This window comes from Neurospora crassa, linkage group III (assembly GCF_000182925.2).
Source record: "Neurospora crassa OR74A linkage group III, whole genome shotgun sequence".
In the NCBI taxonomy this organism is placed as follows: Eukaryota; Fungi; Ascomycota; class Sordariomycetes; order Sordariales; family Sordariaceae; genus Neurospora; species Neurospora crassa.
The window spans coordinates 2125569-2142391 of NC_026503.1; the positions used below are offsets into that span (position 1 = coordinate 2125569).

The 16823-nt window shown below is 54.5% G+C and overlaps 6 protein-coding genes across 7 annotated transcripts; 3 read left to right on the top strand and 3 right to left on the bottom strand.

Moving 5' to 3' along the window:
* Positions 1-571: 571 nt before the first annotated feature.
* NCU10274 (hypothetical protein) lies at positions 572-1883 on the bottom strand (the record flags this gene model as incomplete). Its single annotated transcript, XM_001728156.1, has 5 exons — positions 572-614; positions 979-1020; positions 1268-1326; positions 1420-1441; positions 1582-1883. 5 exons carry the CDS (start codon positions 1881-1883, stop codon positions 572-574), a joined length of 468 nt encoding a protein of 155 aa, XP_001728208.1.
* Positions 1884-1921: 38 nt separating this feature from the next.
* NCU06266 (histone-lysine N-methyltransferase) lies at positions 1922-4715 on the top strand. The gene is made up of 2 exons (XM_957777.2): positions 1922-3312; positions 3401-4715. The coding sequence occupies exons 1-2, from the start codon at positions 2630-2632 to the stop codon at positions 4311-4313; spliced, it is 1596 nt and encodes a 531-aa protein (XP_962870.1). The 5' UTR covers positions 1922-2629; the 3' UTR covers positions 4314-4715.
* NCU06267 lies at positions 3417-6010 on the bottom strand. Of its 2 annotated transcripts, XM_011395604.1 has the most exons (3): positions 5721-6010; positions 4247-5573; positions 3417-4109 (listed from the first exon to the last, which is right to left on the bottom strand). In XM_011395604.1, the coding sequence occupies exons 1-2, from the start codon at positions 5803-5805 to the stop codon at positions 4960-4962; spliced, it is 699 nt and encodes a 232-aa protein (XP_011393906.1). In that variant the 5' UTR covers positions 5806-6010; the 3' UTR covers positions 3417-4109; positions 4247-4959. The 2 variants fall into 2 exon arrangements, with proteins under 2 accessions (XP_011393906.1, XP_011393905.1); XM_011395603.1 differs by having other exon boundaries at positions 3417-5573.
* A 181-nt stretch (positions 6011-6191) lies between these two features.
* Positions 6192-9506, top strand: NCU06268 (vacuolar protein sorting-associated protein). The gene is made up of 3 exons (XM_957779.3): positions 6192-6555; positions 6630-8733; positions 8869-9506. Exons 1-3 carry the CDS (start codon positions 6408-6410, stop codon positions 9212-9214), a joined length of 2598 nt encoding a protein of 865 aa, XP_962872.3. The 5' UTR covers positions 6192-6407; the 3' UTR covers positions 9215-9506.
* Positions 9429-13294, bottom strand: NCU06269 (FHA domain-containing protein; the record flags this gene model as incomplete). The annotated part of the gene is made up of 4 exons (XM_957780.2): positions 9429-10956; positions 11037-11142; positions 11241-12627; positions 13084-13294. The coding sequence occupies 4 exons, from the start codon at positions 13292-13294 to the stop codon at positions 10288-10290; spliced, it is 2373 nt and encodes a 790-aa protein (XP_962873.1). The 3' UTR covers positions 9429-10287.
* A 1153-nt stretch (positions 13295-14447) lies between these two features.
* Positions 14448-16815, top strand: mpp (mitochondrial processing peptidase). The gene is made up of 2 exons (XM_957781.2): positions 14448-14880; positions 14957-16815. Exons 1-2 carry the CDS (start codon positions 14743-14745, stop codon positions 16550-16552), a joined length of 1734 nt encoding a protein of 577 aa, XP_962874.1. The 5' UTR covers positions 14448-14742; the 3' UTR covers positions 16553-16815.
* The last annotated feature ends 8 nt before the right edge of the window (positions 16816-16823 follow it).

The window sequence follows — 16823 nt, forward strand, 5'->3', positions numbered from 1 at the left end:
CTCGTGACAGAGTATACTAGATATTATAAGTTTGCTTGACGTAACTTCGAATAGGAAAGATCTCGATAGGGCATGGCTCATATCGAGCACAAAAAAGGGGCCAATTCCGTGCGCTGCTACAAACCTCAGTTTGATTATGTTCAGGAATTTAGCACATGAGATAGTCGCAGTCCATGACGTCACGAGATGTGGGACTGTCGGCTTGTGGGTACGAGGCCTGGCGCGGTCTGGACACTATAGGGTCACAATGCAACCTCGTCCATTGGACCTTCACGCGCATCATCAAACGAAACAAAACAAGCCCGAGACCCAGGAAAACTTGAAGCAATCCAATATTATTGAGCTTCACCACCACACAAGGGTGAACCTCCAAGCTACCTTGCATCATGTTTTTGAACCCCCCCCCCCCCCCCCCCCCCCCCCATCGTCTGTTGCCAGTTTTTGTGATACTGAATGCATGACATTTGCCAAGACGACCCCGAATGGCCGCTGTCGGCCACGACACATGGGATGGGCAACGAACGGTTGTGATTGTTGATAGTGATCATCGATCCCCCTTTATGTTTTTGTTTTACTTGGCAAGAGTGCACATGTGATGACGAGTAGGAAGAACACTGTGAGGCTGTGAGCAAATTTGGTTTTATGGCTACCCTACTTGTACACCAAGGCGGATATTCGAGTGCTTCCATCGGTAGGATGGACATGGCCCCAAGCGCAGCTCATAGGGCTGGGCTGTAAGGCGTTCCAAAAACCTCAAGCTGTCACTCTTGCTGCTTAAATCCGTTCATCCTCCGGTTACCGGATCCACGACCGATCGTGCGTGAAGCAGTTGAGGAACTGCACATTTCGCACCCGGCAAGGGAATCTATGGGTAGGATTTATCACCCAGGAACCAACAACAGAATTCCGACACCAACCGCACAGTAAAACGAAAAGGCAAATGTTATGGTTGTTCTTGAATCAACTACTATCACGCACCAGCATTGGACATCTCCAAAGTCGCCAATCGGATACAATACCCTATACCGTTTTCCAGTATATCCTCGTCCGGACTAATATGAACTCGAAGATAGTGGTTTGAAGCTGAGGCCTGGACAACAGTCCACCGTCCGGTGAGGGCTGCGGGAAGGACGGGACCCGGACCTACATCTCACCTCGGTGAACGGAATGACGGGAGCAACAAAAATGGTTCGTGCAGTCTCTTCGATCACGACAGTCACATGACCCTGGCCGGGAATTTGAAAAAAGTGGACGTCGCGCCACCCACCCAGCGGCGCGCCAAGGGGAGCTGGAAGCCTGGAGAAAGCGAATGACTGGCAGCAACAGCTGCAGCCGACAGTCCAGTAGGTACTGGTTTGTTGCAGTTGTTAGCTCGAGACCTCGTGTCAACTTTTCTATGCGTCTTGATGGCCAACTAACGTGTGTTATTACCTTGGAAACGCTATTTCCGATATTCAGTATATTATCTTGTTTCCCATCAAGACCTTTATAATCTATAACAAGCCTTTTTGACTTGTCTTTGCAAGCTTTGGGACTATTTGGGAGAGATTTGGTCTGGTGTGCACAATCAGACGTACATACCTAGCGTACCGAGCTAACAAGCCAACCAGCGTCGGACTGTGGTTTGCAGGAATGGCCATGCCTTGCGGCGAGATATTGCAGCTGTCAAATCGCCTCACGCCGTGTCCAACAAGCAGCGCGGCTCGGGATTGGACGCCGAGTGGAAGGTCAGGGTTGCAAGGTCGCACTCGTCGCACCCGCCTGGGGAATCTTGGAGTCCAGGCAATTCTCCTGCGAGTGCAGGTGCAGGCAGTGCCTGAGTGTCCATTGCCCCTGGGGTTTCCGTTGTGCAGCGACAGTGGCAGAAGTGGCAGGCCCGGCATGGTGGACCGAAGCCTGCATTTGGACTTTGCTCATCTTTCTTCCTTTGTTTGTTCTGTCGCCTTATCCACTTTTTCTGCCTTTTCTTCACTTGGATTACCACCTGCAGGAAGATACATTTCTGCGCGTCCTCCAGCCTTGCCATGCCATATACCCAATAGACTTCTGGTTCAAACTTCAGCGCGCCCATTGCATGTTTCAGCCTTTCGACTATCTGGACATATTCCATCTACAACAAACTACAGAGGTAGCGACTGAGTTGTACTCAGACACCAAAACACCCTACCCACTCCCCTCCTCCACTGCTTACGAGATTCCGCAGCGGCGGGATACCCACCGAACAATCCCACCGAACCAAGAACGGGGCGAGTCCACCTTTCCGTCGCGCCGCGCCTTTTCTCGGCGCAGGCCTCCCGAAACGAAGAGACCCCATTCAGTCCCATACTTTCCTTTTCTCTGCTGAGCCTGCTCCACGAAACGGAAGCTCGATCTTTGAACCCACTTCCGTCGGCTGCCTTTAGCACAAGAACAAAAAAAAAGCCGTATCGATACCCTTACCTAGAACACGCCGTACAGCTCGACTAGTTTCTTTCCCTACGCCTTACGCCCCTCTACGTCGTCATACGTCGTCGCTCTTTCTTGTCTCTCTTTATTTTGTTATTAGTAACCCATATACTGTCAATTTGAATCAGCACCGGCCCGCAAAGCGAACGAACGACGACCTCGGGAGGCGGAAAAGATAAGAGCCATGAGCATTTTCAACCAAAAATCAAAGTTCAAAATCAAGACCGAGATCCGCACCGTCCGCGAGACCGTCGAGCGTCCCAAACTCAAAGCGTCGACGTCCTCCTCGAGCATACCCACCACCGGTTCCTCACAACACTCCAACGTCCGGATCGCGGGGGCGGGGTCATCTCTGTCGCGCGCCTCCTCCACGCCCAGACTCAACGGAACCAGCCACACCACCTCTACCTCCTCCTCCGCCCGCGCCTCCCTCACCAAGGTCACCACAATCCCGACCGCACGACGGATACAGAGCGCGTCGCCCATCCCGTCCATCAACGGCGACGGCCGGAGCAGCCGCAAGCGGCGTGCAATCAAGGCCTCGAGCCGGTCGCCCATCAGCCCGCACTTTTCTGAAGACTCGGATTCGGACAGCAACGGGGACGAGAACTGGGAGGACAACCTGGACGCTCGCAAGCGTCGCAAGCGGGTACACGATGAGCGACCCGTTGACGTGAACCGGAAGCTACGACACCCAAAGATCTGGAAGGGCGAGGAGGCGGATCAGGTGGAGCGGATACCCGGCCCGGCAATTATACATGCGGCCAAGGTTGCGAGCCTGGAGCACAAGTGCAAGCCCGCGCTAGGGCTGAAGAACGAGGAGGTTGCTGTGAGGTTGCAGTATCCTGGGGCCAGGTATCCTGAACGGTGGGTAGTCCTCTTTTGCGATTCTGTTCCTCTTCTCACCCCTCCATCAAGAAGCATGGAGCTAACTCGACGCGTGTGCGCATCATAGGTACGAACTAGTAGAGGGCAAAGATAAGATTGATGCCGTCAAGGACATCGAAAAAGTAGTACAATTAGCCGCCTCGACCTATCTCACAGACGAAGAGGGCAAGATTTTTCTTGACCATCAAACAGGCATCCTCCGAAAGCTCGTCAAGAGCAAGAACCGATCCGACGGCCCCGGCTTCAAAGCCGCCCTCCGCGAATACAACGACGAATTCCTCAAGCTCATGCGCAAGGGCGTCATTGTCCGAAACCTCGACAAGATGCACGGGATACCGCGCGAGCTGGTGGATTTCATTCTCGACCAGGTATACGACCGCACCGTCGCCCCACGGGTCGAGCTCCTGGCCAAGTACCAAAACGGCAGCGACAACGTTTACGGCGAACTGAACCACCCTTTCATCTCCGACATTCTCGAGCGGACCAACCTGACCTCGGACAAGGTCTTTGTCGATCTCGGCTCGGGTGTCGGCAACGTGACGCTTCAGGCTGCGCTCGAGATTGGGTGCGAGAGCTGGGGCTGCGAGATGATGGAGAACGCGTGTAACCTGGCCGAGGCGCAGTACGACGAGTTCCTGGCCCGCTGCCGGCTGTGGGGGGTCAAGCCCGGCAAGGTACGCTTGGAAAGAGGGGACTTCCGTAAGAACGAGAAGATCCTCGAGGTGCTTAAGCGGGCCGATGTGGTGCTCGTCAACAATCAGGCCTTCACGTCGCAGCTTAATGACAACCTTGTCAGCATGTTCCTGGACCTGAAGATCGGATGCAAGATCATCTCGCTCAAGACATTCGTGCACGACAACAAGAACGCCGAGAACGATGTGGCCACGTCGATCCTAGATGTCGAGCACCTTACGTATCCTGAAGGCTATGTCAGCTGGACTGGCGCTAGCGGGACATATTGTATTTCGACCCGGAGGTGATGCAACTGCCAGAGAGTAAATGCTGCTCTGGATTGGGGAAACGAGGAGGTTAGCGAGCTCATTCCTGCTTTAGGGCTCCTGGGACCATGATGATGATATCTGGATCAAAACATTTGCAAGAGTATGCGCCTATGATGTGTCTTGTTATTCTAGCATAGCGGTTTCTGGATGGCGCGCCTGAAAAGCGAGCTTGTGTTATCCGCGTTGTATGGGCTTTTGTTTCTTCATACTGATTGATATACAGTATGGATGCGGAAAATAGGTGGAAGGGAAAGGGATGGGAAGTGTAAAAATGGAAAGGGAAAGGATACCGGGTTTTTATATCGTGTACATACATACCTTTTATAACAGTCCCTGTGTAGTCATACTACACTGGCTGCGAAGCTCATTACCAAAGATACCCAAACCCGAAACTCCCGCGCTGTGCCGATCAAAGCATCGTAACCCATATGCCTATCTCCCTCTGGTATCTTTTGCCTTGATCAGGGTGCTGGCAGCGTTCTTGAAAAGGATCATGGAATCTTTTTCCAAGATCTCACACAGCCATCTTTGCCCTTCCTCTTGCTGTTCATATGTGCATCGCGCCGTGTGATGCTCTCCCTCGCTGTTGGGATCCGCGAATCTGAAATTCCTTGCTTTCCATCCTTTATCGTCTCCTGGAACCGGATGACCGATGACCGGAACCCGACGTCGAATCATTCGCCATGTTCATGGCCTCCGCCTCTTGCCCGACCCGCTTCATGAAGCGGGCTACAAGCTGCTTGTTCTCCGCCTCCATCTCGGAACGCCGCTTTTCGACAAGATCCAAGTGGGTATTTAGCACCTGCAATTCATCCTGGACGTCCGCCAGCATCTTGCTCTTGGCGCGCAGCTCCTCCTCCCGGTCTCTGAGTTTGATAGTGAGCGTCTTCCTCTCGGCCGTCAATGTTTGTAATGTCTTGTTGTCGGTTGTCGTCTTCGTGCGCAAGCGGACGAGCTCCTCCTCGACTACATTCAACCGCCGCTGGAAGTCGCCCTTGGCGCGGAGGGCTTCGGCTAGATCGACACGGAGGCGGGCGAGAAGGGCAGAGTCGGCGGCGGTCGGCGCAGTTGTTGTCGAGTCGGAGGCAACGGCATCGGTCTTGGTGGTGTCTCGGTCTCGGGGCTTGTTGGCGGCGCCGCTACTTGACGAGGAGGATGATGATAGGTAGGTCTCGACTTGCTGTTGGAGGGCCGCCTTTTCGGCTTCGAGTACGGAGATGCGGTCGAAGAGTTGCTGGCCTGGAGTACTTGCATGTTCAGGATGATGTTTGCTGGGTGGTAAGTTTTGAGGAATGGATGAAAGGGGAGCGGTGGGACTTCAAGCAAGCAAGACAAGACAAGAAGACAAGACAAGGAAGGAGGGCAAGGCCGAGGCAAGCAACTAACAGGTATCCACAAGCTCTCGGTTGACGGGATTTCGCTGGTCGGCATCCATGAGGGATGAAAGATACTCGTCGCGCCAGCCGGGCATTTTGTTAGATTGCGGCGGAGAAAAGGTCCGTAGCAGATGGCTGGGAAGCTGAGCTCAGATAATCAAGAAGCGGGAAGTCAGAAGAATAAGGCTCCGGAAAGTTGGGAGATGGTACAAATTAACCGGCATGGTTCGTTCCTGTGCCGGAGGATGGTGATGATGCAAACATAAGGTAGCGACGCTGGTCGGACCGGGAACTTTTGTCTTTAGCGCACCTGAGGAGGAGCTCATGATGGAGGGGCTTGTGGGGCTTGACAAGGGGACTGGGTACGGTAGGTCGGGTACCTCTAGGTTCGGTCCCCACACGGTGACTCCACGGGCAACCTCAAGGCCTGATCAACGACAACTTCGTTGAAGAGCAGGGGGGAGGCATCCATGGCATCCCACTGTGTGCGCCTGCCAGGTCATCCAAGGAACCTCCGCTAGCGTATCACCCACTGCAGTGCAGCCTGAGCCGCCCGGGGGGGTTGTTGCAGCCTGTTGGGAACGACAACACCTCACCTCCCCCACATGCGGGAATCTCGTACCTTGCTGGAGACCTCATTCATGCTCATTCTCATCACTCCATCTCAACTCACTCTCAAATATGCAAACATGATGATATGATGGAGGTCCCTCATCCAACAGCAGGATGGGAACAGGTTGGCGAAAAGTTCTACCGCAAGACCCAACTGTACACCCAAGTTTTTGATGCGGACCTAGACCTTGACAACTACATTGTTGCTGGTGCCCCCTACGGCGGAGCTGTTGGTATTGTTTTCCTTGTGATCCCACTCGATGATGACGTGTTCCAGAAAGGTCATGCTCTGACACTGCCCTCACAGCTCTATACCGAGATGAGGAGAAACTGGTAGCCTTCGCCGCAGGGAGGCCCTCCAAACCGAGCATAGACATCCACAGCTGTGCCGGGAAGCTCATCAGGCGCATTCCGTGGGACAAGGGGTCTATCAAGGGCCTGGGTTGGTCCGAGGATGAGAAGCTTCTGGTTGTCACGGGAGACGGCACCGTGAGATGCTACTACGATCTCCAGGGCGACTTCACCCAGTTTTCGCTTGGACACGACGCCGATGAGATTGGGGTTCGGTCATGCAAATTCTACGGCCACGGCCTTGTTGCTCTCTTGAACAACAACTCGCTCGTATCAGTCTCGGCTTATGATGAACCGAGACCCAAACTCCTGGCACAACCTCCCGAAGGCCCAGTCCACTCCTGGTCTCTCGTTCCGCCCGCTTACACATTGTCGAGATCCGTCGAGGTTTTGCTGAGCATCGGCCAAACAATTTACGTCTCTGACGCCAGCGAATGCGAAGACCGCTTCATCGATATTGGGCCCTTTTCACACATCAGCATTTCGCCAAATGGCAAGTTCGTTGCCTTGTACACAAAAACTGGCAAGGCTCACGTCATCAGCAGCGACTTTCAGACTCGTCTGAGCGAGTACGTTTCCAAATCCAAGATCCCACCACAATACTTCGAATGGTGCGGTAACGATGCCGTCGTCATTGCCTGGGAGGATGAAGTGCGGCTCGTCGGGCCCGGGGGTTCACTAGCCAGGTTCTACTACGACAATGGCCGAATCCATATCCTCCCCGACTTCGACGGCGTGCGCGTTCTTGCCAACGACACCTGCGATTTCCTGCAAAAGGTTCCCGATGTCATCGAGGAAGTCTTCTGTCTGGGCACCGACTCGCCCGCGTCCATCTTGCTAGACGCGGTCGAACAGCTCGAGATGCAGTCACCCAAAGCCGACGATAACATTCAGCTGATCCGGTCCAACCTCGTCGAAGCCGTCGACACGTGCGTCAACGCCGCCGGCCAGGAATTCAGCATCCACTGGCAAAAACAGCTGCTGAAGGCCGCCTCCTTTGGCAAGTCCGTCCTCGATATTTACAACAGTGACGATTTCGTCGACATGTGCGAGACCCTCCGCGTGCTCAACGCCGTGCGCTTCTTCGAGATCGGCCTCCCCCTATCCTACGAGCAATACCAGCGCCTCTCTCCTTCGGGCTTAATCGCCCGTCTGCTCAACCGCCGCGAATACCTCCTCGCCCTCAAGATCGCTGGCTACCTCCGCCTCCCCACCGACAAGATCTATGTGCATTGGGCCTCGGCCAAAGTGCGCGTCGGCGCCGAAGACGACGATACCATCTGTCGCAAGATCGTCGACAAGCTCTCAGGCAAACCGGGTATCTCCTTCGAAGCCATCGCCCGGGCCGCCTACGACGAAGGCCGTGGCCGTCTGGCGACCGAACTGCTCAACCATGAACCGCGCGCAGGCCGACAGGTACCGCTGCTACTCAGCATGGAAGAAGACGAAGTCGCACTCGACAAGGCCATCGAGTCCGGCGACACCGACCTCGTCTACTTTGTGCTGCACCAGCTCAAGCGCAAGCTGCCTTTGGCCACCTTTTTCCGGGTCATCAGCAGCCGGCCGACAGCCACGGCGCTGGTGGAGGCATCGGCGCGTCTCGGTGGCGGCGTGGTCCTCGGTAACGTTGATGAAGGTCACCACGCTGCCAGCCATAGCTACAGCCAAAGCGGAAGCGGCAGCACTACCACTTGCGAAGATACAGCTTTGTTGAAGGACCTCTACTACCAAGACGACCGACGCGTCGATGGCTCCGACGTCTTTGTGCGTGAAGCTTTACGCCAGCCGGAGGCCCGAACAGCAGCGGACAAGCTAGCGCTAGCAGCCAAGTTGCTATCTGACAATGCCAAGGAGAACGCGTTTGAGCTTTCGGCGCTCAAAGAGGCGACGACGCTGCTGAGGATGCAGGAGGCGTTTGATCGTGATTTGCACCCGGAGACGTTCACGGGTTTGTCAGTTAATCAGACTGTGTTCAAGCTCATTAGACTGGGGTACCATGGGAGGGCAAAGAAGGTGCAGAGCGAGTTCAAGGTTACGGAGAAGGTTGCTTGGTGGATTCGGTAAGTTTTTTTTTTTTTTTTTTTTTTTTTTTTGTCTTCTTCACTTGGTTACCCATCATGTTCCTCTCCTTTCCCCTTTATTTTCCTTCTTTTTCACCCATCACTAACCAACTAAAACCTACCAACCGCACGCAGCCTCCAAGCCCTAGTCTCCAAACGCGACTGGTCCGAAATCGAAGACCTCGCTTCCAAAAACCGCAAGTCACCCATTGGCTGGGAACCTTTCTACACCCAAGTACTGCAGGCGGGCAACCAGCGACTGGCGGCGACTTTCATTCCCAAGTGTGCGGCCTCTGGTGGACTGGAACCGGGCGCGACGATTGGCATGTACGAGAAGTGCGGGATGCGGGTCAAGGCCGCTGAGGAGGCGGTGAAATTCAAGGATGCGGAAGCTTGGGCGAGGTTGCTGGAAGAGGCGGGTAGGGGCACACAGGAGGGGAGAGAGATTGAACGGTTGGGCCAGAGCGTTTTTAGGAGATGATTGGCTGATGGAAGGGTATGAGGGTTATGAATTAGGTCAGGCATTTGTGGTATGTGGTTGTTTGTTCCCCCTCTCTATGAATCGAATACAAGTGAAGTGGCATGGCTTTTGGACGAGGCAACTCCGTGGTAAGAGAATACAAGGAAGGTCGTCCTTTGTTCCGTCTATGTCACTTGTCGACATGAGGCTCATTCTTGAGCGTAGCATCAAAATCCATCTGAAACTCAAGTTAACAAGACTTCAACACGTATATTATCTAGCGCCAGCCAGGTAAACTGGTATCGCTATGCCCCATTATTTCGCCATGGTTAATATCGCTGTGTAGATCTGACAGAAATCAACAATGCCAGCCTAACCCGTGCGTGATTGGTACTATTCGAGAAAATGAATCGAGCCTTCCTTTTCCCCACAACAAACTCCTCAAGACACAAACGGTGATGACGCTGTCTACATACTATCAACCGTCCTCCCACCACTCAACAACAAAATATGGAATCGTTTCTTGCTCTGACTCTCACTTGACCACTCGACAAAGTTGCCTCTCTGCTGTCTGGCCTGTTTAGCTGTTGTGCTCTGGCCTTTTCCTCTTGCAAGGTTCAGAGAAGAGAGATCGAGCAGCCGGACAATTGTTTATACTTCTTGTTTCTGACAAATGTCCCGTATCGTATGTGCCTCAAGCTGAAACCTGCAAATACTTCTTCCTTTGCCTCTCCAAGTCAACAAAGACCTCCAAACTCCTTCGGATGCCAGCGTCCATGATCCTTATCGACAGTGACGCGACCAACAGCATATAGTATAAAGAAAATTACTCCACCAAGACCGACGAAGGAGAGATGGTGAAGACAGAATAACGCCCCCTGCAGTGAACGCTAAGCAGAGTGTCATCGTATGTCACCTGCTGAGTAGCTGAGCTGTCTGTAGACCGCAGACATTAGACCACCATACTAGCCGATGCAATAGGGGGCCTGTCGTGTATAGCCTGCTGGATGGCTGATGAATTGATCGTAGACAGTGGACCGTAGGCTGTACAAGCCCAAACAAAAGGGGGGTGATGTACACTACAGGAACAGAGGCTATGTACTCCCAGTGGCCCCATTGATGTGAGCACCTGCGACTGCGGCTTCGAGACTGGCTAGTCTCGAAGCATTGTCGGGTTCTCCGTTGGCTCGCGTGCGTGTGGTGCTGCCACCATCAAAGACCCAAGGTCCAACGTCGTTACGTGGTGTGATCGGACCCTCGTGAGTGCTAACCGCGTGAACGATTCCAGTGGGCGACGGAGTTCTGGCGGCATCTCGAAAACCTTCACCTGCTTGACCATTGACTGCAGCTGGGATCTGCCGAATGGGCACTGGCTGCGATGTTGAGTTATGCGAGACCACGGGGCGGCTAGTCCCGTCGAAAGGATTAGATACAGCGGACTGTTGCGAGTTCGAATACAGCATCGTTACGTCACCGCTAGCGTCTGTTTCGTGTTGGTGACTCGACGTAGCCGCTGCCGGTCGAGCTTGGGCGTCGTTGGAGCTGGCTTGACTTTCATCTTGAACGTATACGGCGTCTTCCATCTGTTCGTCGGCCTCCAGTTGCTCCCAATCCTCCGGGTCGTCAACTTCAGCCTCAAGATCGGCAGCGGCACGGCAGTTAGGGCATATGAACTGAGGATAAGATGGCGACGACAGCAATGATCGGATGCACTTGTAGTGCCATGTATGCGAGCAGGGGGCTACGAACAGGGACTGGCAGGGCTGTCATCCGAAGGTTTGATTAGTCACCAGAAACAAGATGAGAAAAGACCTGATGAGATGAAAGGTTGTGGGTTACTTACCCCTATGCTATTAAGACAGATCGAGCAGTCTTGCGAGTATGACTGGGAAGCGCCATTCGCAGAACTTTGGGCTGTCATGTTTCTAAGCCTCTTGTGCGTTTGCATGCTGTAGAAGTGTCAGTTAGTACTTATGTTAAATGAGAACGCACGACAGGTTCAGCAGCCTGCAGCATAGGACAAGACGGCGAGCGATGAAATACTAACTTGAAGGCGTTGAGTTTGGCCTGCCAGCCACGATTTAGCTCGAGCCTCATTTTGACACAGCGGAATATCATTTCCTCGCCTCCCTTGAAGTCGATTCCCAACTGTACGATATCGCCATCATTGACGGGGAAGGGCTTGGATTCAGTCCCTGGAGGACTGAGGCGTATGTGGTTGAGGAATGTCCCACTACTGCTTTTGACATCTTTGATAAACCACTTTCCGTCTTCATACCAAAACTCGCAATGCCGCCTGCTGACGACCTTGCTTTTGAACCCTACGGGCGCTGCCGAGGGCACATTATGCGGAACCACCGAAGGTTTATCTCTTTCGGAATATCTGCCGACGCGAATGACTTCTTTTCCGGTTGGTAAAGTGCGTGAGATCGGAGAGAAGGTAAGCGACGGGCGTGTCGCCCTAGGGTCGTAGAAGGTGCTGAAACGTATCGAGGGAAGCGACTCCATGTTTCCACCAGTTTCAGCCCTGGTCGCAATGTCGCTTGTAGTCGCGGATCGAGCCCTGGTCATGGTGGCCGCGTTATGGTTATTACTAATGATGTTACCCGTAGAGGAGCTGTTGCTATGGAAAGTGTCTGCAGCCACCCGAATGCCGTTGTCATCCGAAGGAGAAGCTATCCCTGGAGGTACTGATGTCGTCGGCGAGGTAACAGGAGGCGACTCCAGAGGTGCAGAAGCGACGCCGTCGGTGAGGGAATGGGAACGGTGCGGGAGAAGAGAAAAGGGCGTTCGATTAGACCGCACCGAGGCCGAGTGGTTGGGATTTACAGTCGCGTCGTTGGTCGATAACGAAGGCGAATGTCGGGAGGGGTGCGCAGGGTCGCTGTGGCCGCGGGAAATGAAGGGGATATGGATGGAGGAGAGAGAGGAGGAATTCTGGTGATGGGCGCGGCCGTGGTGAGACGGGTTGCGAGCTGCGGAGACGAGATTGTTTGCGCTGGGGACGGCGGTGTTATTGTTGTTGTTAGCGGCGGCTTTTGCACCTGCTGTGGCTGTGGGGGCTTCGGGGCCCGAACCAGGGCCAGCAGACGGCGTGGTGGTGGTGGTGGTGCTGCTGACCGTGCCGCTTGACGAGTTGGAGACTTGCGGGTTGGAGGCGGATTGGTGGGTGATGTCGGTGTGTAGAGGCAAGGTCACGGAGTGATGTCCCGAGGCGTTGACAGGCGAGTTGGGCGTGGTCGTCGTGGGCGAAGAGTGATCCCGCGACAGGATGTGAGTTTGGGTGTAATTCCGGAGGTAACTCAGCCCGCGCAGTCGGCTTGTTCTCGACGTTGAGCCCGAGCTTCCAGTGGCAGCGGCGGCGGACGTGGGTGAGGCAGCAGCAACACCTGGCGAAGCGACCGAATCACTCCCAAAGCCAGGAAATGCGGGCGCTGGGGTCGAATGGGTGAACATCATATGCCTCTAGAGGTAACAGGCAACTCAAGGAAGGTAAAGTCGATAGGAGGGCATTTAGAGGAAGGTGCCGGTGACAGCTGTGCGTGCAGATGGATCGATCCCTTCTTCAAGTTGATTTCAACCAGCGGTAGAGGCAACAAGCAAGGGGGGGGAGGGACTTGTGACTGTTATCCAATTAATAAACAAATAGAAGGTACCAAGAGGTTGGGGCGGAACGAGGAATAGGTAGGTACTGGCATATACGGCAGAACCACTCGAGTCAGGGACCGAAAAGGGAGAAAAAAGAAATAACAGCGAGGCGGCGGTAGATTTGTTAAAGATAAAAAGAAAAAGAGATATTATGGGGAGGTTAGTAGGTCAAGACCTGTGAAAAGTCAAGCAACTGTTTGGATTGTTTTAGTTTTTCTTCTCTAGAGAGCCGTTATCCGTACCATCCACCCAAGCAACCTGGAAGTCGACCAGGAGTCCAGCCCAGGCAAAGCCAGATTCCAAGGCCCAAGGGGGTCCTCTCTGGTGGCTCTGATGGGGTCCTCTGCCAGTATCGGGGCGATTCTCAAGGCCCCAGGTCCTGTCGAGCTGTGCCGACCAAGCCAGAGACCCCGGAGCAGACAAGCGAAAGCGATCCAAGGTGGAAATGGGCATGATAGATGAATGGATAAATGGGGGTGGGGTGCGCCGGGTGCAGAGCACATGCCGTCCATTTGTGATCCATCCAGTCCATCCATACCTCTACGTACCCGTCAGGTCGTCAGGGCACCGTGAGGCCCTCGGACCATCCATCCACATGCGACCGTTGTCTATACATAGTGTCTATGATGCCCATGATAGCCTTGATATCACCCTTGGTGTAATGGTGTAATGACTGCTGGATTGGACGTTTGGATAGGTGCTGACTTGGGTGGTTCAGCTGCCTCCCTAGATACTGATGAACCGATGCTCCTGGCTGCAGGAGTCTGGCGTGGGAGATGAGGCATGGATTGGAAAAAAAAAAAAAAAAAAAAAGCACAAAGGGTTGTTCTTGGCTGGCATGGTGCGATTAACCTTTCCCTATGCGGCCATGTCGCTATACAGACGGAGCCTGACCTTGATATGAGGCCAGGTGCACATTGGATATGACAGCTCAGGTGCCCCTATACACTACAGATACTCTACTTCAACGAAGCTTGACATCTCACGAATCCTCAGACCATGAGGCTGTAGATATCTGTAGGTAATCTGCTGATGCGTTGCCCGTTGTCTGCCATGTCGTCGATATGCAAGTCTCTCTCATCTGAAGAAAGTACCCACTCACGGCCTGTACGTACAGTACCTCTACCACCTAGCGAGCGGCTACTTCCGCACAATTGTCTCCGGAGCATCATACAGGTATTTGGTCCCTTAAAACCTCCATCGATAAAACCATCGAGTGTATGGCATTCTTCCAACCTCCCACTCACGCGGCAGCAACCATGACCGCAAGAACCTCCGAAAAGACGAGAAGTGCCACAGTGCTCAGCTGAGCAAAGAGCCAAAGTGCTTGCGTGCCAAGTCGCTGAGAGCCATCCCACATGTGGACATGGGCTCCGCACGTTAATCATATCGATATAGAAGGCGCCTGTGCACGACAGCTACAGGGATGAGTTGTGGGGCAAGTGGATGGAGGTTCTGGACTAGGTTCGGTTGGGCTCTGGCACACTGCCTGCACCTGGCTGCGCATTGACGCTCGCTGGACCGATGAACAAGCGTGCCCCTGCCTCCCCGTCGCTGCCCTCCACTGCCCTGCTGGTGTCGCCGCGCTTGCTGCCGCCCGCTGGCCGCTGGACCAGGGGCACCAGCCCGCTGCACTGTCGGGTCCGTGGTGGGCTGGCAACCTAGGTATGGAGGTACCCTAGGTAGGTACCTAGAGGCAAGCTGCCCGCCCCTGCCTGGTGGGCTGCCGTGGTGCCGCATTAGGTTTTCGCTGGCGGCAACACTGAGTGGCCACTGGCGGCACGGCGGGCAGCATTTGCATCCAAGTGCCCAGAAGTCGCGATTGAGCAATGCCATTATACCGGACGAGGTAGACCACCCACCCACATTACGCTGCCGCATCACAATTCCTTGTTGCAGCCATGCTGAATCGCTTCCGGCCAGCGCGGCTAGTAGCCCAATCCTCCAGATGCTTGCCCTTGACGAGGGCGCGGGCAGGTCCCTTGCCCGTTAACAATGCCAGGACTTTGGCTACGAGAGCCGCTGCTGTCAACACCAAGGTATGCTCCAAGTCTGAAGAGCCCCAAAAATATGGTCATCATGATGCAGTTCCTTAAGTACTGACTATGACTCCAGGAACCGACCGAACGCGACAACATCACCACTCTCTCCAATGGTGTCCGTGTCGCTTCCGAGGACCTTCCCGATGCCTTCTCCGGTGTAGGTGTCTACATCGACGCGGGGTCCCGATATGAGAACGACTATGTCCGGGGTGCCAGTCACATCATGGACCGGCTAGCCTTCAAGTCTACAAGTACGAGGACTGCGGACGAAATGCTCGAAACTGTTGAGAAGCTCGGTGGTAACATTCAGTGCGCTTCTTCGCGCGAGTCTATGATGTACCAGGCGGCCACCTTCAACAAGGCTATTCCCACCGCTGTTGAGCTCATGGCCGAGACCATCCGCGATCCCAAGCTTACGGACGAGGAGCTGGAGGGACAGATCATGACGGCGCAATATGAGGTCAACGAGATCTGGTCCAAGGCCGAACTGATTCTGCCCGAGTTGGTGCACATGGCTGCCTTCAAGGACAACACTCTTGGCAACCCGTTGCTTTGTCCCAAGGAGAGGTTGGATTACATCAACCGGGATGTCATCCAAACATACCGCGACGCTTTCTACAGGCCCGAGCGCCTTGTTGTTGCCTTTGCTGGTGTGCCTCATGAGAGGGCCGTCAAGCTCGCAGAGAAGTACTTTGGTGATATGAAGGCCTCCGATGCTCCCGGTCTCTCGAGGACAGGTTCCGAAACCTCCGTCGACTCGCTAGTGTCCGAGTCCAGCGAGGCCTCGAGTGAATCTTCATCATCCTCCTCGGACTCTTCCGAGTCGAGTGGCGGGCTGCTCTCCAAGCTTTTCTCTCCCAAGGCCAAGAAAGCCACCCCCAACCCCTTCCTCACCCGGGTACCTATTAGCACCGAAGACTTGACTCGGCCTGCTCACTACACAGGCGGTTTCCTCACCCTCCCATCACAGCCCCCACCGCTCAACCCCAACCTTCCCACATTTACTCACATACAGCTCGCCTTCGAGGGCCTCGCCATCTCGGACGACGACATCTACGCCCTCGCCACCCTGCAGACCCTCCTCGGCGGCGGCGGCTCCTTCTCTGCCGGCGGTCCCGGCAAGGGCATGTACTCGCGTCTCTACACTAACGTTCTCAACCAGCACGGCTGGGTTGAGTCCTGCGTGGCCTTCAACCACTCATACACGGACTCGGGTCTCTTCGGCATCGCCGCCTCGTGCTACCCGGGTCGCACCCTGCCCATGCTCCAGGTCATGTGCCGCGAGCTGCACGCCCTCACCACCGACCATGGCTACTCGGCCCTGGGCGAGCTCGAGGTTTCGCGCGCCAAGAACCAGCTCCGCAGCAGCCTCCTGATGAACCTCGAGAGCCGCATGGTCGAGCTCGAGGATCTGGGCCGCCAAGTTCAGGTTCACGGTCGCAAGATCCCGGTCCGCGAGATGACGCGCCGTATCAACGAGCTGACGGTCAAGGACCTCCGAAGGGTCGCTAAGCGCGTGGTTGGTGGCATGGCGAATAACGCCGGCCAGGGAAGCGGTGCGCCGACGGTGGTGCTGCAGGAGGCGACGGTGCAAGGACTCAAGACTACGGAGCTGGGGTGGGATCAGATCCAGGATACAATTGCTCAGTGGAAGCTCGGTAGACGGTAAACGTTTGTCAAGGGGAAAAAAAGAGTAGGGCGTGGAGAAGTTATGTAAGAGGAGCGCTGTATTGAACTTGGCGACACGCACACACCGGAACGATAAAGGCGTTTTAGGTTCCCCACGAGCATAGGGAAGAGGCTAGATGGTTGCTCTGTACAATCGCAACTTTTCTTGGTGAGTTATACAAGATGTGTCCAGGTACATCTTTGCCTTACCATACTGTACGATAGCAATGAAGATTTTCTGAATATATCAAAAGTCAAAAGTCATATTTGTG